Genomic DNA, 21,605 nt, shown 5'->3' on the forward strand with positions numbered 1-21,605 from the left:
CGGAGCTGTCAGTATCGGATCGAAACCCCCACACACACACACACTTGGTAAGGAACTCCCATCTTTTCATGTGTACTGTGTATTTATACCTGCCTACTGTACTTTATACTCCATGCATCTGATGAAATGGTTTTAGCCCATGAAAGCTTATGCCCAAATAAATTTTAGTCTCTAAGGTGCCATAAGGACTCCTCATTATTTTTGCTGATTCAGACTAACACGGGTACCACTCTGAAACATTTCACTTCAGTGTCCAACAAAGAATAAATACCATTTTTGCAGAAATACGCAAGGAAAGACTGGAATTCATCTCTTTGTCTCTGTAATGTTTTATTAAGAATTAATTTTGTAGCCTCATGACCAAAATAGTCACTGACAATGTAAGATAACTAGAGGAGAATGGATGAGGATTTTAGAAAACCTTGGAATACCAGGGAGATCTTAAAACTTTCCAAAGCTTATTCCCAGGATTTATCAGGTAGTTGAAATCTGTCACTTGAATACCATCTCCCTTGTTCTTTGATATTACCTAGTATTTATTCCTGACCTTGGGTGAATTATTAACTGCAAAATGATCCAATAATCCCAGGATAAACGTGTCTTACTCTGAATACAGGTCTGTCGCATCTTACGCACATTTAACATGCGCGATTTCAGCTTTACGCGGTCGGCAAAAACAAAAAAACAAAACAAAAAGAGAAAAATACCAATTTTAATACTGTACCTGTAGTGCGGGCTATTCCGCCCGCCATTGAACTCAATGTAATTTTGACTATACGCGGTTTTCGCTTTATGCACTGACCGCGGAACATAACCCCAGCGTAAGATGAGACAGACCTGTATAAACTTTGCTTTTGAACTATGTATTCAAAATGATATATGAGCTATTTTCCCCTCTCCTTTCATTGTAATTTAACACCAAACTATTGTGGTTATTTGATTTAAGAATTTATTTCCCTTTATATTTTATTCAAGAAAACTGGACCTGATCCTGCTCTCAATGCATTCAAAGGGAGATTTGTTATGAATTAACTAATTGTATATTTCTGTTTTGTAAAGTATGTTACAAACTCTTGCAAATCCAACTTTATGGGAAGAGTCTTTCTTTCTTGTTTCTGTTACTTAATAATTCTGTTTATGGGACTGAATTATTTTGCCTCTGATATGTTGAAAGAAAAGAAATGGGTAAAAAAAACCCCAATAATCTTTCTGTCTCACACACACACAGTGTTTCTCATTCCTTAAAAATTTTTCTCCATTGATGGAATTACTACCAGTTTTTACAATGATCTGACCTTTTTTAATGTGGATTTTTGAAGGGATGTTCTAACACCGTAATATGAAAGCATTCACTTAACAATGTATTTATTCCTTTTTATTTACTGTGTCCTCGTTAATGTTTGACTTTAATGTTAATCGGTGTGTTATGCTCATTATGATTTTTTTTCCTCTTTCTTCCTATTGTCTAGATCAAGTTACAGCGAAGATGAAGATTCTCTCATTCTGCCACAGCTCCAGAGCCAGGTCCCCTCTCACTGGGTTTATTATTTTCTTCCTTATTTGTTATGTTCACAAGATGGAATCAGGTAGGAATCCGCACTGTGTCTGCTGTTTCTTAGGGGATTTATTTAGGCCCCTGAAGTGTCTTAACAACATACACAACTCAGTCACTGGAACTACTCACAGTATGTAAACTTCACCCCATAGCAAGATCAGCACCTTCATTATCCATTGTTTGCTCTGATTGTGTTGTTGCTGCTGGGTTATTTTATTTCTTCATGGAATAGTGCGCAGGTCTGTCTCTTCACACAGGCATTTTTAAGAAATTATCAAGGATGCATTGGATAGACACTTATTGAGAGTTTAATAATAACAATAAATAATAATAAAATACATAAATTAACTTAGTGGGTTTCAGATGTAAAAAAGATCAGAGCCATAATTTGAGATTCACATGTGCCCAAAAACATAAGAATCAAAATATATTGATGGCACATGACTTTTTTTATTGGGCCTGTTAGCTAATATATTAGATGTAGTGTACACCATGTTATTAGGTATTATGTGCATGGTAGTCCTATAATATACATGATAAAAGTGTTGGGAAGTTAACTGAATGTATTATGCTCTTCCCACAATTCTGTTCACCGATATCAAGTATCCCACCAAATTTTACAAAGCTGAAGTTAGCATTCACCATAGAAAATAGGAAGTCTATCAAAGCCAAGATGCGTGACTGGTGTGTCCTACCACTGGTTGGGATGTACCTCCACACCTGCCTGGTATGGAAAGTGGTGTCCAAAACAGAGATGAGGAAGGTAAAAAACAACAAGTTAAGGGACTGGTGGGTTGGATCTTGGGTGACGTATAAAGTGTTTTCTCACTTGTGAATAGCCCAGGAATAAATATAAGTGTATTTTTGAGGCACACATTCTGTGTAAGGTGAGCATGCTGCAAAATAAGAATTGCTTCCCAGAAGGACAGTATGTTTGTCTCCTTTTCATAGTGCACTGTTTTGTCTTAACCAAACTTAGCCAAAATTATTGGCTAATTTGGTCTCTTGATCATATGAAGTACTGAACCATACTAATCCAACAATTGGCTCTAGCAATAGGGCTATGTCTCAGGAACACCTTGGTGAGAGAACACCAAATATCACCCATCAACCCTACCCTTATTCCTGGTGAGGCCCAGCAAATTTCATGGCAATGTCAGTACGCGTGTCAATTTGAGATCACTCAGAAAAATGGGCTGTTAAATAGTAAGCTTGTCTCAACTATACACTAAAAATGTCCATTACCATTTCTCTGCCTCAGTTTCTCTGGTGTGTGACTTTGCCAGGGACTGAACACACCTGTCTTCAGCTTCCCACCCCGTGTCAGCACTGTGTGCCTGTGCCATGCACTGAACCTACCAATTCTCCACTCCCCTCTCTGTCCAGTGCTCTGTGCCTGGGCCATGCTCCAAGCTTGTCTGTTATCAGCTCCACGCCCCATCTCAGTGCTGTGTGCCTGTGCCATACACCGAGGCTGAGTGTTCTTATAACACAGTCTCAGTCCCGTGCTCATGAGCGCTGCTCTCACTTAAGCATTTAGGCTGAAATGTTCCATGCCGGGTGTCTGCTTCTGGCTGAACTTTCTGGAAAGTTTGTATAAAATGGAATCTGTTGGCTATGTCCTTCATATCAGATTCCCACTTTCCTCTGAGCTGCTTTTGTTGTTCTTGCCCTGGTGCATTTTCCAGCAAAGTTCACAGTGATTGGACCCCTTGACCCTGTCACTGCCATCCTGGGTCAGGAAACTGTGTTACCCTGTCACCTGTCTCCTCGGCTGAGTGCTGCAAACATGGAGGTGAGATGGTTCCGATCTCAGTTTTTATCCGTTGTGCACCTGTACCATGATGGGAAGGATCAGTATGAAGGGCAGATGCCAGAGTATCGGGGAAGGACGGAGCTTTTGAAAGAGGGACTCACAGATGGAAACGTTCCCTTGAGGATTCTCAATATCAGACTCTCTGATGAAGGAGAATACCACTGCTTTGTTCAAGATGGTACTTTTTATGGACAAACAGTATTGGAACTGCGGGTAGCAGGTCAGTGGCTTGTGTCAGTTTTAGCTTTGTTTTGGTCTGCAGGCTTTGTTCTATCCTATTACAACAACAACTGTGACTCCCTGCTTGAGAAATATTTTACAAAATGCAGCAGTTTATCTAAATTTCAGCAAACAGCCACTTGTATACTTGGGAAAATATGTTGGAAACTTTCCTGACATGTTATTTAAAACATTTTCAGGATGGTCCAGGAACTTTCTTGCCCAAAGGAAATTCTTGATTAATTCCCAAAGGGGTCTTTAGTTAAGAGGGAAAGGACTTCTGGAGACATATGGCCTTTCAGTTGCTCTGCAGTCATTTCTAGGATGACTAGGATGGGTATGGTGGGACTGACCGACTTTTATGGCCTTCTTATGGGTTCACTGTTGGTTGTTACTTAAGAGCATAGTCAAAATTAAATCCAGCCTTCTTATTTGCTGAGACTGTATAATGGTGGTGCTGGGGAGGGGAAACTATGTATTTACCACTTTTAGACAAGACTGAGTATTTCTCCCCTGTTACTTTGACAATGTAACCATGACACCAGTTAGATTTTTTAAAAAAATAAACATCTCTATCCAATGCACTAATGATCAGATTTTCAAAAAATTCACATCTAATTAAAGTATCTAAATGAAGTGGTCATATGTCCAAACGTGCTCAGAACTCAGTTGCTCCTGTGTCGAGACAACAATATCTCCCATTGACTCAGTGAAATTATTGTAAATATTTGTTCACATTTTTGTATGTCCATGAGCACTGGGATTTCAGACATTCCAGTTTTCATTTATCCCTTTTACTGACTACTCACGTGAATTAGTGCTTTCTCATGTGAGTAAGGGATCCACAAACTGTCCCTCATTCCTTCTGCTTTATAAATTAACGTATGGGATTAACACGTTTATGTCTTTTCCCCCTTTAGGTCTGGGCTCTGATCCTCTTATCTCTGTGGAGGGTCACCAGGATGGAGGGATCCGGGTGGTTTGTCGATCATCTGGTTGGTACCCAGAGCCTGAGGTGCTGTGGAGAGATCTCATTGGGCGACATTTATCATCACTCTCTGAAACAACATCCCGAGGGGACAACAACCTGTTTGAAATAGAAACTGCGATAATTGTAACAGAACATTCAAACCAAAACTTGTCCTGTTGCGTCAGGAACACTGTTCTCAATCAAGAAAAAGAATCAGGAGTTTATATAGCAGGTCAGTCACCATCCAAACCCCACACTGAACTCACCACCACTAGAAACAAAACAAAACATAGGAAGAAAAGAACTGAAACATCTGTGGTGGATATTTCATAATCCACCTACAAACACAGAAGATGGGAGGCTGGTGTCTTTATGGGGTCACAGTTTAGGCAACTTGATTCCCTTAATTGTGAGTATTCAGACAATCAAGGTGTTGGATTTCATATAAATTTAATGTTAAGTCTGACTTTCCTGAAATTCTAGCACGCACGCATAGACACCCACACACACCACACAAAAACTTGTAACATTTTTAGAAGAAACTTTCATTCAATCCACTGACAGTGTGTGTTCCTGTAACCATAAATTCATCTTAATGATTTTTTTGAATGTGGTAAATTTTGTACTCTGACATGATCATGATCTGTAGAGCCCTGCAAATCCGCAGATACCCTCATCCGCAGATGCTGATATCCACGGATCATTTTTGGGAATCACAGATTGGATGGGGATACAAATTTTGTATCCATGCAGAGCTGTAGTTATCTGTTTGCTTCACCAACTCAGTCTTCATTACTTGTGTGAAATGTCACCTACTGGTAAGTCATGTAATGTTGTTTCTACTGACGTTCAATGGGATTTGTGCTCCTAAAGTCACTTTGGTCTGGATCCACAAAGGGACTCATGATTTTGTCTACTCACAAAAGATGCACTGATTAAGTAGTTAATCAATGCCACTTTCTTGTCTGAATAGTCTTGTATAAGTTTCAGAGAGCCCTAAATAGATTTAGTTTGTCAGTTCCTTACTTACTTCAACTAAATGAAATAGGGCACTATGAAACTGATTTATGATTTAAGGTTTCATGCAGGTAATAGCTATGAGGGATTTAATCATTAGAAATATAGATAGCTGGGTTTGCGATGACCAGGAGAACCACATGGTGACTTGCCTGCCTGGTGTGAAGGTTGCAGATCTCTCGAGACAGCTAGATAAGCTTATCATAGAATATCAGGGTTGGAAGGGACCTCAGGAGGTCATCTAGTCCAACCCCCTGCTCAAAGCAGGACCAATTCCCAACTAAATCATCCCAGCCAGGGCTTTGTCAAGCCAGGCCTTAAAAACCTCCAAGGAAGGAGACTCCACCACCTCCCTAGGTAATGCATTCCAGTGCTTCACCACCTTCCTAGTGAAATAGTGTTTCCTAATATCCAACCTGGACCTCCCCCACTGCAACTTGAGACCATTGCTCCTTGTTCTGTCATCTGCCACCACTGAGAACAGCCGAGCTCCATCCTCTTTGGAATCCCTCTTCAGGTAGTTGAAAGCAGCTATCAAATCCCCCCTCATTCTTCTCTTCTGGAGACTAAACAATCCCAGTTTCCTCAGCCTCTCCTCATAAGTCATGCGCTCCAGACCCCTAATCATTTTTGTTGCCCTCCGCTGGACTGTTTCCAATTTTTCCACATCCTTCTTGTAGTGTGGGGCCCAAAACTGGACACAGTACTCCAGATGAGGTCTCACCAATGTCGAATAAAGGGGAACGATTACGTCCCTCGATCTGCTGGCAATGCCCCTACTTATACAGCCCAAAATGCCGTTATCCTTCTTGGCAACAAAAGCACACTGTCGACTCATATCCAGCTTCTCGTCCACTGTGACCCCTAGGTCCTTTTCTGCAGAACTGCTACCTAGCCATTCGATCCGTAGTCTGTAGCAGTGCATGGGATTCTTCCATCCTAAGTGCAGGACTCTGCACTTGTCCTTGTTGAACATCAAGTTTCTTTTGGCCCAATCCTCTAATTTGTCTAGGTCCCTCTGTATCCGATCCCTACCCTCTAGTGTATCTACCACGCCTCCTAGTTTAGTGTCATCTGCAAACTTGCTGAGAGTGCAGTCCACACCATCCTCCAGATCATTAATAAAGATATTAAACAAAACCGGCCCCAGGACCGACCCTTGGGGCACTCCGCTTGAAACTGGCTGCCAACTAGACATGGAGCCATTGATCACTACCCATTGAGCCCGATGATCTAGCCAGCTTTCTATCCACCTTACAGTCCATTCATCCAGCCCATACTTCTTTAACTTGGCAGCAAGAATATTGTGGGAGACCGTATGAAAAGCTTTGCTAAAGTCAAGGAATAACACATCCACTGCTTTCCCCTCATCCACAGAGCCAGTTATCTCATCATAGAAGGCAATTAGGTTAGTCAGGCACGACTTCCCCTTGGTGAATCCATGCTGACTGTTCCTGATCACTTTCCTCTCCTCTAAATGTTTCATAATTGATTCCTTGAGGACCTGCTCCATGATTTTTCCAGGGACTGAGGTGAGGCTGAATGGCCTGTAGTTCCCCGGATCCTCCTTCTTCCCTTTTTTAAAGATGGGCACTACATTAGCCTTTTTCCAGTCATCCGGGACCTCCCCCGATTGCCATGAGTTTTCAAAAATAATGGCTAATGGCTCTGCAATTTCATCCGCCAACTCCTTTAGCACCCTCGGATGCAGCGCATCCGGCCCCATGGACTTGTGCACGTCCAGTTTTTCTAAATAGTCCCTAACCACTTCTTTCTCCACAGAGGGCTGGTCACCTTCTCCCCATATTGTGCTGCCCAGTGCAGCAGTCAGGGAGCTGACCTTGTTTGTGAAGACAGAGGCAAAAAAATCATTGAGTACATTAGCTTTTTCCACATCCTCGGTCACTAGGTTGCCTCCCTCATTCAGTAAGGGGCCCACACTTTCCTTGACTTTCTTCTTGTTGCTAACATACCTGAAGAAACCCTTCTTGTTACTCTTAACATCTCTTGCTAGCTGCAACTCCAAGTGTAGTTTGGCCTTCCTGATTTCACTCCTGCATGCCTGAGCAATATTTTTATACTCCTCCCTGGTCATTTGTCCAATCTTCCACTTCTTGTAAGCTTCTTTTTTGCGTTTAAGATCAGCAAGGATTTCACTGTTTAGCCAAGCTGGTCGCCTGCCATATTTACTATTCTTTCTACACATCGGGATGGTTTGTTCCTGCAACCTCAATAAGGATTCTTTAAAATACAGCCAGCTCTCCTGGACCCCTTTGCCCTTCATGTTATTCTCCCAGGGGATCCTGCCCATCTGTTCCCTGAGGGAGTCAAAGTCTGCTTTTCTGAAGTCCAGGGTCCGTATTCTGCTGCTCTCCTTTCTTCCTTGTGTCAGGATCCTGAACTCGACCATCTCATGGTCACTGCCTCCCAGGTTCCCATCCACTTTTGCTTCCCCTACTAATTCTCCCCTGTTTGTGAGCAGCAGGTCAAGAAAAGCTCTGCCCCTAGTTGGTTCCTCCAGCACTTGCACCAGGAAATTGTCCCCTACACTTTCCAAAAACTTCCTTGATTGTCTGTGCACCGCTGTATTGCTGTCCCAGCAGATATCAGGGTGATTAAAGTCTCCCATGAAAACCAGGGCCTGTGATCTAGCAACTTCTGCTAGTTGCCAGAAGAAAGCCTCATCCACCTCATCCCCCTGGTCTGGTGGTCTATAGCAGACTCTGACCACGACATCACCCTTGTTGTTCACGCTTCTCAACTTTATCGAGAGATACTCAGGTTTTTCTGCAGTTTCATACTGGAGCTCTGAGCAGTCATACTCCTCTCTTACATACAATGCAACTCCCCCACCTTTTCTGCCCTGCCTGTCCTTCCTGAACAGTTTATATCCATCCATGATAGTACTCCAGTCATGTGAGTTATCCCACCAAATCTCTGTTATTCCAATCGCATCATAGTTCCCTGACTGTGCCAGGACTTCCAGTTCTCCCTGCTTGTTTCCCAGGCTTCTTGCATTTGTGTATAGGCACTTAAGATAACTCATCGATCGTCCCTCTTTCTCAGCATGAGACAGAAGTCCTCCCCTCTTGCGCTCTCCTGCTTGTGCTTCCTCCCAGGATCCCATTTCCCCACTTACCTCAGGGCTTTGGTCTCCTTCCCCCAGTGAACCTAGTTTAAAGCCCTCCTCACTAGGTTAGCCAGCCTGCTGGCGAAGATGCTCTTCCCTCTCTTCGTTAGGTGGAGCCCGTCCCTGCCCAGCACTCCTTCTTGGAACACCATCCCATGGTCAAAGAATCCAAAGCCTTCTCTCCGACACCACCTGCGTAGCCATTTGTTGACTTCCACGATTCAACGGTCTCTACCCAGGCCTTTTCCTTGCACAGGGAGGATGGACGAGAACACCACTTGCGTCTCAAACTCCTTTATCCTTCTTCCCAGAGCCACGTAGTCTACAGTGATCCGCTCAAGGTCATTCTTGGCAGTATCATTGGTGCCCACGTGGAGAAGCAGGAAGGGGTAGCGATCCGAGGGCTTGATGAGTCTCGGCAGTGTCTCCGTCACATCGTGTATCCTAGCTCCTGGCAAGCAGCAGACCTCTCGGTTTTCCCGGTCGGGGCGGCAGATAGTTGACTCAGTCCTCCTGAGGAGGGAGTCCCCCGACCACCACCACCCTCCTCCTCCGCTTGGGAGTGGTGGTCGTGGAACCCCCATCCCTACGACAGTGCATCTTTTGCCTTCCAATCAGTGGAGTCTCCTTCTGCTCCCTTCCCTCGGATTGGTCATCTAATCCACTCTCCGCATTAGTACCTGTAGAGAGAACATGGAAACGATTGCTCACCTGTATCTCCATTGCTGGTACATGGACGCTCCTCTTTCTCCTTCTGGAGGTCACATGCTGCCAAACTTCTTCATCATCCGTCTGTCACTGCTGCGCCTGCTCTGAATCTTCAGAACATTGTGGCCATAGAAGCATCTCCTGACGTCTGTCCAGGAAATCTTCATTTTCCCTTATGCAACGCAGAGTCGATACTCGTTTCTCCAGACCTTATGTGTAGTGCTGCGGAGGAGCTGCTGGTCATTGTACATGTGCATACCAATGACCTAGGGAAGGATAGGAGAGAGGTCCTGGGGGCCAAATTTAGGCTCCTAGGTAAGAGATTGAAGTCCAGGACCTCCATGGTAGCATTCTCTGAGATGCTTCCAGTTCTACGTGCAGGGCCAATTAGACAGGCAGAACTGCAGGGTCTCAATGCATGGATGAGACGATGGTGTAGGGAGGAGGAGTTTAGATTTATTAGGAACTGGGGAAACTTTTGGGAAAGGGGGAGCCTATGCAGGAAGGATGGGCTCCACCTAAACCAAAATGGAACCAGATTGCTGGCACTTAACATTAAAAAGGTTGTAGAGCCATTTTTAAACTAAGGGTTGGAGGAAAACCGACAGGTACGGAGGAGCACGTGGATCAGACAGAAACATCTCTTAGGGGAGGACCTATTAATGGAGATTTTCTATGTCCTCGTAAGGAGGAGAGGATGGAAAATGATGAAATACAGGTAGGATCTGATCAGAAACAGTCAAATGAAAAAAAAAATCCCATTCAATTACATCAAGGAATGGCAGACAGCTCAAAAGTGACAAGTTTTAAAAGTGCTTATATACCAGTGCTAGAAGTCTAAATAATAAGCTGAGTGAACTAGAGTGTCTTGCATTACTTGAGGATATTGATATAATAGGCATCACAGAAACTTGGTGGAATGAGGGTAATCAATGGGATACAGTAATACCAGCGTACAAAATACATCAGAAGGACAGAACAGGTCGTGCTGGTGGGGGAGTGGCATTATATGTGATAGAAAGCATAGAATCAAATGAAGTAAAAATCTTAAATGAACCAAACTGTACCATAGAATCTCTATGGATAGAAATTCCATTCTCTAATAATAAGAATATAGTGGTAGGGATATATTACCGACCACCTGATCAGGAAGGTGATAATGACCGTGAAATGCTCAGGGAGATTAGAGAGGCTATTAAAATAAAAGAACCCAATAATAATGGGGGATTTCAACTATCCCCATATTGATTGGGTACATGTCAGGACAAGATGCAATGATAAACTTTCTTGACGCCTTAAATGACTACTTCTTGGAGCTGCTAGTCTTAGAACCCACAAAGAGGAGAGGCAATTCTTGATTTAGTCCTAAGTGTAGCACAGGATATAATCCAAGAGATATAGCTGGACGGCTTGGTAATAGTGATCATAATTTAATGAAATTTAACATCCCAGTGGTGGGGAAAACACCATAGCAGCCCGACACTGAAGCATTTAGTTTCAGAAAGGGGAATTATACAAAAACGAGGTTAGTGAACCAGAAATTAAAGGGTACATTGCCAAAAGTGAAATCTCTACAAACTCCATGAAAACTTTTTAGACACCATAATAGAGGCTCAACTTGAATGTATGCCCCAAATTAAAAAAGAGCCACTATGGCTAAACAACAAAGTAAAAGAAGCAGTGAGAGGCAAAAAGGCATCCTTTGAAAAGTAAAGTTAAATCCTAATGAGGAAAATCAAAAGGAGCATAAACTCTGGCAAATGAAGTATAAAAATATAATTAGGAAGGTCAAAAAAAGAATTTAAAGAACAGTTAGCCAAAGACTCAGAAAGTAATAGCAGAATTTTTTTAAGTACACGAGAAGCACGAAAACTGCTAAACAATCAGTTGGGCCACTGGACGATTGAGGTGCTAAAGGAGCACTCAAGAAGATAAGGCCGTTGTGGAGAAACTAAATGAATTCTTTGCATCTCTCTTCATGGCTGAGGATATGAGGCAGATTCCCAAACCTGAGCCATTCTTTTTAGGTGACAAATCTGAGGAACTGTTCCAAATTGAGGTGTCATTAGAGGAGGTTTGGGAACAGATTGATAAATTAAACAGCCATAAGTCACCAAGACCTGATGGTATTCACCCAAGAGATCTGAAGGAAATCAAATGTGAAATTGCAGAACTACTAACTGTAGTCTGTAACCTATCATTTAAATCAGCTTCTGTACCAGATGAGTGGAGGATAGATATTGTAATTTTTAAAAAGGGCTCCAGAGGTGATCCCGGCAATTACAGGCCTGTAAGCCTGACTTCAGTATAGGGCAAGCTGGTTGAAACTATAGTAAAGAACAGAATTGTCAGACACATAAAGGAACATAATTTGTTGGTGAAGAGTCAACATGGTTTTTTTTAAAGGAAAATCATGTCTCACCAATCTACTAGAACTCTTTGAGGGGGTCGACAAGCATGTGGACAGGGAGATCTAGTGGATATAGTGTACTTTTTAGAAAGCCTTTTACAGGGTCCCTCACCAAAGGCTCTTAAGCAAAGTAAGCTGCCATGGGATAAGAGGGAAAGTGCTCTCATGGATTGGTAACTGGTTAAAAAATAGGAAACAAAGAGTAGGTAAAATTGGTCAGTTTTCAGAATGGAGAGAGGTAAATAGTGGTGTCCCCCAGGGGTCTGTACTAGGACCAGTCCTATTCAACATATTCATACATGATCTTGGAAAAGAGGTAAACAGTTAGGTGGCAAAATTTGTAGATTATACAAAACTACTAAAGATAGTTAAGTACCAGGCAGACTGTGTAGAGCTACAAAAAGATCTCTCAAAACTGCGTGACTGGTCAACAAAATGGCAGATGAAATTTAATGTTGATAAAGGCGAAGTAATGCACATTGGAAAACATAATCCCAACTACACATATACAATGATGTGGTCTAAATGAGTTGATACCACTCAAGAAAAGAGATCTTGGAGTCATTATCGATAGTTCTCTGAAAACATCCACTCAATCTGCAGAGGAAGTCAGAAAAGTGAACTGAATGTTGGGAATCATTAAGAAAGGGATAGATGATAAGATTGAAAATATCATATTTCCTCTATATAAATCCATGTACACCCACATCTTGAATTTTGCATGCAGATGTGGTCACCCCATGTTTAAAAAAGATATATTGGAATTGGAAAAGGTTCAAAAAAGGGCAACAAAAATAATTAGGGATCTGGAATGGCTTCTGTATGAGGAGAGATTAATAAAATTGGGACTTTTCAGCCTAGAAAAAAGATGACTAAGAGGAAATATGATTGAGGTCTATAAAATTGACTGGTATAAAGAAAGTAGATCAGGAACTGCTGTTTACTCCTTCTCCTAACACAAGAACTAGGGGTCACCAAATGAAATTAATAGGCAGCAGGTTTAAGAGAAATAAAAAGAAGTATTTCTTCATACAACCCACAGTCAACCTTTGGAACTCTTTGCCAGAGTAAGTTGCGAAGGCCAGGACTATAACAGGGTTCAAAAAATAACTAGATAAATTCATGGAAGATAGGTCCATCAATGATTGAGCCAGGATGGGCAGGGATGGTGTCACTAGCTTCTGGTTGCCAGAAGCTGGGAATGAGCAACAGAGGATGGATCGCTTGATGATTACTGGTTCTGTTCATTCCCTCTGTGGCATCTGGCACTGGCCAGTGTCAGAAGACAGGACACTGGGCTAGATGGACCTTTGGTCTGACCCAGTATTGCCATTCCTATGGTCTTATGTTCTTATGCATCAATTTATTTAAATTGGTGAAACCCTCATACGTCATAAACTGTTGAACCAATTTAAGAGTGTCTGTATAAGAGGGTTGTCCCAGGTTCACTCAATCAGAGCACAAACCATGTGCAGAAAAGGCCTGGGCACATTTGAAAATTCCATCCTGGTTAAGTGACTGAATCACTGTGTCAAGTATCAGAGGGGTAGCCGTGTTAGTCCGAATCTGTAAAAAGCAACAGAGGGTCCTGTGGCACCTTTAAGACTAACAGAAGTATTGGAGCATAAGCTTTCGTGGGTGAATGCCCACTTCATCAGACACAAGTAATGGAAATTTCCAGGGGCAGGTATAATTCAGTATGGAGATAATGAGGTTAGTTCAATCAGGGAGGGTGAGGTGCTCTGCTAGCAGTTGAGGTGTGAACACCAAGGGAGGAGAAACTGCTTCTGTAGTTGGATAGCCATTCACAGTCTTTGTTTAATCCTGATCTGATGGTGTCAAATTTGCAAATGAACTGGAGCTCAGCAGTTTCTCTTTGGAGTCTGGTCCTGAAGTTTTTTTGCTGTAAGATGGCTACCTTTACATCTGCTATTGTGTGGCCAGGGAGGTTGAAGTGTTCTCCTACAGGTTTTTGTATATTGCCACCACATGATCCATCATCTACAGCCAAATGCTGAGGTACAACCGCATCTGCTCCAACCCCTCAGACAGAGACCAACACCTACAAGATCTTCACCAAGCATTCTCAAAACTACGATACCCGCACAAGGAAATAAAGAAACAAATCAACAGAGCCAGACATGTACCCAGAAGCCTCCTGCTACAAGACAGGCCCAAAAAAGAAACCAACAGAACTCCACTGGCCATCATCTACAGTCCTCAGCTTAAACCTCTCTAACGCATCATCAGTGATCTACAACCCATCCTGGACAATGATCCTTCACTTTCACAGACCTTGGGAGGCAGGCCAGTCCTCGCCCACAGAAAACCCACCAACCTTAAGCATATTCTCACCAGCAACCACGCACCGCACCATAACAACTCTAACTCAGGAACCAACCCATGCAACAAACCTCGATGCCAACTCTGCCCACATATCTACACCAGCAACACCATCACAAGACCTAACCAGATCAGCTACAACATCACCGGCTCATTCACCTGCACGTCCACCAATGTTATACATGCCATCAGGTGCCAGCAATGCCCCTCTGCTATGTACATTGGCCAAACTGGACAGTCACTACGCAAGAGGATAAATGGACACAAGTCTGATATCAGGAATGGCAATATACAAAAACCTGTAGGAGAACACTTCAACCTCCCTGGCCACACAGTAGCAGATGTAAAGGTAGCCATCTTACAGCAAAAAAACTTCAGGACCGGACTCCAAAGAGAAACTGCTGAGCTCCAGTTCATTTGCAAATTTGACACCATCAGATCAGGATTAAACAAAGACTGTGAATGGCTATCCAACTACAGAAACAGTTTCTCCTCCCTTGGTGTTCACACCTCAACTGCTAGCAGAGCACCTCACCCTCCCTGACTGAACTAACCTCGTTATCTCCATACTGATTTATACCTGCCTCTGGAAATTTCCATTACTTGCGTCTGATGAAGTGGGCATTCACCCATGAAAGCTTATGCTCCAATACTTCTGTTAGTCTTAAAGGTGCCACAGGACCCTCTGTTGAATCACTGTGAACACAAGAACAGCAAAAGAAGATTCATTAATTTGTCGCACAAATCTTTGGAGGAATTGTGGTTATGATTTCTCCGAATATTTGGGGGTAACAGTGGATTTTTCAAACTATTCTAATTAATCTGGCAATTTCTGAATGTTGCTTACTGCTAAGGGCCAAATGCTTTTCTGGCATAACCCTAGTGGAGTCTTGGTTTTATGAGCAGAGAATTTGCCCCTGAACTCTGTGGCCCTCTGAATAGCAATGAATCAAATCAGGATAAATCAGTGTTAAAGCTGTGTTGATTGGAGCCATTTTTAAAATCAGTTTCTGGTCTTTTGTGTAGTGTAGACATGGCCGTTCTTCCACTCTTGTCTCACACAAATCCTGCTGGGCACTATTTATGTATTTGTATGAAAATTTGCTTTTAGTCACCACTTCCAAACTAAGGCAAGTCCTGGGTGTTTTGTTTTTCAGATTCCTTTTTCCCGAGGGTGAATCCTTGGATGGTGGCTCTGAGTGTGATCCTGGTGGTTTTGTTTGGTTTCATTGGCCTCACTGTTTATCTGTTTAAAATGAAAGGTAAATATCAGAGGGAGAAATATACTGTAAATAAAGGTTTTGGCCTAATAAATAAATAAGGGCCATTTAGGAATTTAACATGGAAAGAACGTATGATCTGCTGATCTGGTCCTAAATAAAGAAGAAGAATGGATGTGAATTTATTGATAGAGGGTGGGGGGCAGACGTGCAGGGGAGAGAATAGAAGGGAGGAAAGTCTCAGACAATAGAACTGAACCAGAGAATTGGATCACAGCAGATACATCTCTGTTCTGCTTGGTCCTTCATCTCCCTCTCGTCCCAGTTCTTAGGGGGTTACCGCTGTCTGTCTCTGGTTCCACTTGAGACAAGGTTCTGCAAAGCCTAGCCTCTCCTATTTGTACTTGAAATATCTCTTTTTTTGCTAATAAAGTGTAGTGAACGGGACACTATAGCGATGGGCCCCATAGAAATGCTCCTGTGATAAATCAGTAAATAAACACATTTGTTCCTCAGAAAATAAAAAAAAAATCATATTAAATGTCACATAACTCAGATACAGCTGTCCATGCCCTGATGCATCCATAAAGAATATCTGCCCAATTTCCAAATAAATTTGATACGTCCGAGTCCCTCCATACCCCCAATGAATTGTGTACCTTTTTTAACACTGTTTCATGAAGCAAGGAGAGAGAATTATTTATATTTATGTCTGTATTTTAAGGAGAAGTTGGTAAGTTTCAATTTCTCTTTTTCCACAAATATAATTTCTTACCACGGCTACACAGTTGCTTATGGGCTTGTTGGTTTCTCTGATTTATTTTTATTTCTCTGTTTGTCAGGGGTGGGGGTTATATGTGTGTCATAGGCTGGACCATTATTGGACCGTTTGAATGTTTCCAGAGACCCTTTCCCTTTAAAAGTTCATCCAGTTAGGGGGTTGGATCAGCATAAGTTATGTGTCTCAGGGGTGGAAGTTTTCAGTGTAGACCAGCCCTTGGTCTCAGGGGTTTTCGGAGAGGAAAATTTTTGTATACGATTGGATCCTCATGTAGGAGTGTAATTGCGTCATCAGTGGGTTAGGTGGCCTAGTGGTGAGCACACTTAGTGCCCCCTCCCAGGGGGCAGGTCTTGCAGTCCTGGCCCTCTTTTAATCAGAGGGGCAAGGAGGTGGGCAGTGGTAGGGGAGCCCAGGCCCACCCACTCTATTGGGCTCTGACCCAATGCCCTAGGAGGGTCATCAGTGTCTGGTCCCCAAAGTTGTCCTCTGAGTCGCCCTGCCTGGGTCAGTTAGGACCAGCTGTTTTTCTCAAGAACAGGTTAGACAAACACCAGTCAGAGGTGGTCCAGATAATACTTAGTCCTACCACGAGTGCAGGAGATTAGATTTCCAGGCCTATGATTCTAATAGAAGCACAGAGTTAGAAGGGATGAACAGATCATCTAGTTTGACCTCCTTAAGAGGAAACTGAATAGAAATAGTTTCTAAGTCTAAGTTTCTATTTAATTTTTAGGCAAACTAGATATAGAAATTGGTAAATGTCATTATCCTTCCTCAGACAAGAAATTTTTTGTACCTAATGGAATCCTCATGTGGGAGCTGGTGTAATTTTTATGGAGTTCGCTTTTAAATTTAATGTTTACAATTTTGTTTCAACATGAAACCTCTTTTTGTTTTTCTTACTTTTTATCATGATTCTTTTTGTGGGAGGGAGGTTAGTGTAATTATATAAAATATGTGGAAGCCTAAATTGGGTAGATTTCACACCAAAAGCTAATTTGAAAACCTGGTGAGCAATAGAGTCATGGAATCACAGAGTTTAAGATCAGAAGGGACCAATGGATCCTCTCGTCTGACATCCTGAAGAGGATGTTGATTTCTCTCCGCCTTCACTGTCATATTGATGATAAAGAGAAATAAAAAAAGGGAACCGCCCTAACAAAAAAAATCTTTATCTTTAATTTTTAGGCAAACGAGATAACGAGATAAGTAAGTGTCATTATCCTTACTCTGAAAAGAAATTTGTTGTACTAATTTAGAGTCTCGTGTGGGAGTTTAATTGTGGTTGAGTTGTTTGCCTTTAAATTTAATTTTTAAAATTGTTGGAATGACAAATGGTTTTTGTTTCCTTGGTTTTTTTATTATTCTCATTCTTTTGGGGGTGTGGATGGTTGTTTTTTAATGTAACTTTATAAAATGTGGGGAAAGACTAAATTGGATGAATTTCACACCAAAGCTAATTTGATAAGAAATACAGTAGCAAAGTAGGTAGTGACCAGGAAAATATGGCCCAGGAGGAATTGTGCGAAGGCACTGGTGGACTAGCCCCTGAGATGATTATTTACCCTCCACACTGCAAAGTGGGCATGTAACCAACCTGAATTAAAGTGGTACCTGGGCTATAGCCTATACCCCAAATGTTGCCAGCTAGCCTGGGTGTAAAGCACCATCAAACTTGAGTCAGAGTTTTTGTGTTTGTGCAATAAACAGGTTGGGAACAGCCAGATAAGAGCCTGGGCTAACTGCAGTGAAGATCCACCCTGGGAGAGAGACAGCCAGTGGAGGCTCTGATGAACTTAGAACTTTCTTTTTCCCTGGGTGTATTAGTTTGTACAATATTGAATCATGCAATACATGTTCAGATCCGCTCTCATCTCTAATTATGTGGCTGGTTTTAGGGTGGAGAAGATCCATGGCACCTATGGAAGAAGGTAATTAAAGATCATATTTTATCAATGTCCAAATATCTGTTCCCATGGGGCAATGTACCTCCTTTTCTTTGAATGTGGGAGTGGATGTGATAGTTCAGGGCAGACCTCCCCAACACCCTTCATTTCAAGGAGCATCACAAGATGAGGTGGGGTTTGAGCCTATGTCCTACCACATCATAATGAATCTATATCATATTGTATCTGCTCTTCCTGCACCTCCACCACCTGCATGTGCACTGTACCCTGCAGAGATCTGTGATAGCAGCTCCCACTCATTGTACAGGTCCAGTGGGACATGCACCTCCACAGCCACTTCTCCAGGGGGAGTTTGTTTTATCTTCCTGCGCTGATGGCCGATCTCCAGTGTCCCTTTGTTTCTTCCTTCATCTTTTCCCCTCTGAAGAAAGCCAGGAGCTCTGCAGTCACCCCACACTGATGGGGTGATCAGGGACTGTGTCTGTGTGCGACCCTTGATCCAGTCTCAAGCAGAGGGACAGAGTCTTGATCACAGACAGGGACTCTCCCAGCTTCATTATACACAGCTGGAGAGCTCCTGTGATCAGAGCTGTGAGGTTGCTTCATTTCCCCTCTCTCCATCCACCATGATCCCAGCATGCTCCTGTCTCTGCTAAACAGGATGTCACTTTAGTCTCCCCATCACTAGAATGACCCTCTCCCTCTTTCCACCAATCACCTATTCTGTACCTCCTCCACAGTGGTGGAACAGCCACGGGGCCAATGGGGCTTGTGCCCAGGGACCTTGGCCAATTGGGGGCCCCAGGAAAATGGGTGCCTCTGTGCCCCAACCTGCTCTGCCTGCCCAGTGCTCCTGCCAGAGAGTGGAGTCAGGGCTCTGGGGCTTGCCCTGCTCCACCCACCCAGCACTCCAGCCGGGGAAGGGGTTTGGGGTGTGGGGCTTGCCCTTCTCTCCAGCTGGAGCACCAGGTGGGCACAGCAGGGCATGCCCCTACACCCTGGCCCCATTTCCCCCAGCAGGACCATGGGGGGGGGGGGAGGTCCTGCAGGGAGAAGGGGTGGGGTGGGGCCTTCACTTGCTGTGGCCCAGGGCCCTAATCTAAAACCCTAATCTGCCCTTGCTCCCCCCACACTCGTAGCTTGTCCCTCATTCCACCATGAACCCCCCCCCCCCCACACACACACACACACTTGTGCTAACCCCTCGCTTCCTGCCCCAGGCTAATGTACTTTTGGGCTGTAACTGCTGCTGAGCAGTGACATTCTGGGCAGGTTCAATCCTGGTACTGTGTGGCCTGTTCCTTTCTGAGCTGTGACATTTCAGAGCAGGCCGGGTATGGTGGGGAGGCCCCATAGCAAAGTCCAGCAGGGGGCAGCTGGGACACAGTGAGATTGAAGGTGGGGTGGGGGGAAGCTCTGTCAATGTTCACTGAGTTGTACCATCTGCTGGGGCTGCTGGAGTCTCTAGTCCCCTCCCTGGGGAGAGTTAGGGGCAGGAGGGGAAAGATTCTGAGTCCCAGGCCTGGCTCAGCTGATCCTTTCACCCTGTCACTGACCCGTCTCTGCCAGGGGGTGACTCTCCCCACCTCTGTGCTGAGATCTCAGAGCTGGCAAGTAAATCCTGGAGGAAGGAGATTCCCTGAGTCACTCCCCAGCTGGGGCAGATTCGGTCACTGTCACCATCAAACCCTCCCCCAGGGCTGAGCTCTGCCCCTAACGCTCTGATTCTCTCTTTCCAGCGAATGTGACTCTGGATCCAGACACGGCTCATCCCCAACTTGTCCTGTCTGAGGATCGGAAAAGTGTGAGATGTGGAGACACATGGCAGGATCTGCCCAACAACCCTGAGAGATTTGACTATTGGGCCTGTGTGCTGGGCTGTGAGGGATTCACCTCGGGGAGACACTGCTGGGAGGTGGAGGTGGAGGTGGGGGGTGGGGGACGCTGGGCTGTGGGGGTGGCCAGAGAGTCTGGGAGGAGAAAGGGACGGATCAGCCGTAGCCCTAAGGGGGGAATCTGGGCTGTTGGGTGGTGGGGGGATCAGTTCTGGGCTCTCACTTCCCCTGCTACCCCCCTGTCCCTGAGCCGGGTCCCCAGCAGGATCCGGGTTTGTCTGGACTGTGACCGGGGGCAGGTGACATTTATCGATGCTGGTGATGAGGCCCTAATCTTCACTTTCCCAACGGGCTCTGTCCCTGGGGAGAGAATCCAACCCTGGCTCTGGGTGGGGCAATCCCAGTTCCGACTGTGTCCCTGAGACACACAGCAGAGGGGGGACCTGGAAATCAACCTCTCTAGCCTCACACACCCCAGTCTGTATGACACTGGAGGACTCCCATCTACCCAGACCCTGGCTCCTCATCTGTATGGTCCCTGGAATCTCCTCTCCCTCCCTTCAGCCCCAGGGATGGGAGGGGGAAGAACCTCTGGGGATGCAGGAGGGGCCCTGAGGGGCACAGGTGGGGGCTGGGCAGGGGGCAAGCAGAGGTGGGGGTGGCTGATTCATGCTGTGTCCCTATCAGGGGTTGGGGAAAAGCAGCAGCAGGGAACGGTTTGTACAGATCTGTGGGATTAGATCTCATGGGGTCTCCCAGCCAGAGGTCCTGCTGCAGGGGCCAAAGTCACTTCAGGACAACTGGTAACACTGTAATGGTCACACACATGGGGGAGATGGGTAAGGGGTGCAGATTGACAGGAAAACTATTATATAGATGTAAGCAGAGTCAGGATGAGCTCTACCCTGACATCTGGTGGTGAATTATGGTGAGTGTGGAAAAGAACTCCAGGGGCTGATCTTGTTTGCATAGGCACACCCACTCGCCTGGCATGAAACCACAGCAACTCAAAGTGGTTACTTTGGCTGGTGTGGGATCCCCAGTTTCTCTGTTATTGGGGCAGGAAGAATAAAGTTTTGTTACCCTGATTCTGTGAATCAAGGCCAGTGGAACTGTTGTATGACAGAAGGACTGAGTGAGTCATTCACCATTACCTAAGTAGCATTTGCTTGTCAAGGGGCATGGGTTACAAAACCCAGTGAATTGAGAGAGGATGGGGACAGGTATTTGTACCTGATGGTATGGCCCCCTTCCTGAGGGGGTTGAAACACCAATTGCACTACCTCCTCTTTCCACTGTTGAATGTCAGAGCTAACTTTGATTCCCTTAGGAGTCTAGTTACAGACTGCTGAGCTGAGTTCATTTTGGGCCAATAGTGCACCAGCACTGGGGCTCCCCTACTACTAGCTGCAATCACTAAGAGCTGAAATCACAAAAGAGCTAAAGCTATTTAAGAGCTAAGATCACTGAGGCTGTGTTAACTAGTGGGGGAGCCTGAGTTATTGCTAAGCTAACTTAGCTTAGCGGGTGAGCGGAGCGGCTCACAGGTCGGTGAGCGGAGGGGCTGGAGGAGCAGCTAGCAGAGCAGAGCCTTGTGGGAGTGGCCCAAGGGACGGCTGGAGCGGAGCGGCTCACAGGTCGGTGAGCGGAGCGGCGCAGCTGCCAGAGCAGTTCGTGGGACGGCAGGAGTGGGA

The 21,605-nt window shown here is 44.5% G+C and overlaps 2 protein-coding genes across 2 annotated transcripts in view; both read left to right on the top strand.

Moving 5' to 3' along the window:
• Positions 1-21,605, top strand: part of LOC117887098 (zinc finger protein 248-like) — a 236,550-nt gene that overhangs the window by 85,838 nt on the left and 129,107 nt on the right. The window lies entirely within an intron of this gene.
• LOC117886968 (butyrophilin subfamily 1 member A1-like) lies at positions 1,474-20,894 on the top strand. Its single transcript, XM_034789159.1, has 7 exons — positions 1,474-1,586; positions 3,244-3,591; positions 4,511-4,792; positions 15,326-15,430; positions 17,358-17,378; positions 18,068-18,100; positions 19,816-20,894. The coding sequence occupies exons 1-7, from the start codon at positions 1,487-1,489 to the stop codon at positions 20,331-20,333; spliced, it is 1,407 nt and encodes a 468-aa protein (XP_034645050.1). The 5' UTR covers positions 1,474-1,486; the 3' UTR covers positions 20,334-20,894.

Source organism: Trachemys scripta, chromosome 14 (assembly GCF_013100865.1).
Source record: "Trachemys scripta elegans isolate TJP31775 chromosome 14, CAS_Tse_1.0, whole genome shotgun sequence".
Lineage (NCBI taxonomy): Eukaryota > Metazoa > Chordata > Testudines > Emydidae > Trachemys > Trachemys scripta.

What these genes read in the sequence shown, in the direction of transcription:
- LOC117886968 (XM_034789159.1), top strand. Translation starts at nt 1,487, where the DNA reads ATGAAGATTCTCTCATTCTGCCACAGCTCCAGAGCCAGGTCCCCTCTC. An exon ending in ATCAGGAGTTTATATAGCAG is followed by an intron (nt 4,793 to 15,325) that starts GTCAGTCACCAT and finishes TTTGTTTTTCAG; the next exon opens with ATTCCTTTTTCCCGAGGGTG. An exon ending in TTATCTGTTTAAAATGAAAG is followed by an intron (nt 15,431 to 17,357) that starts GTAAATATCAGA and finishes TTTAATTTTTAG; the next exon opens with GCAAACGAGATAACGAGATA.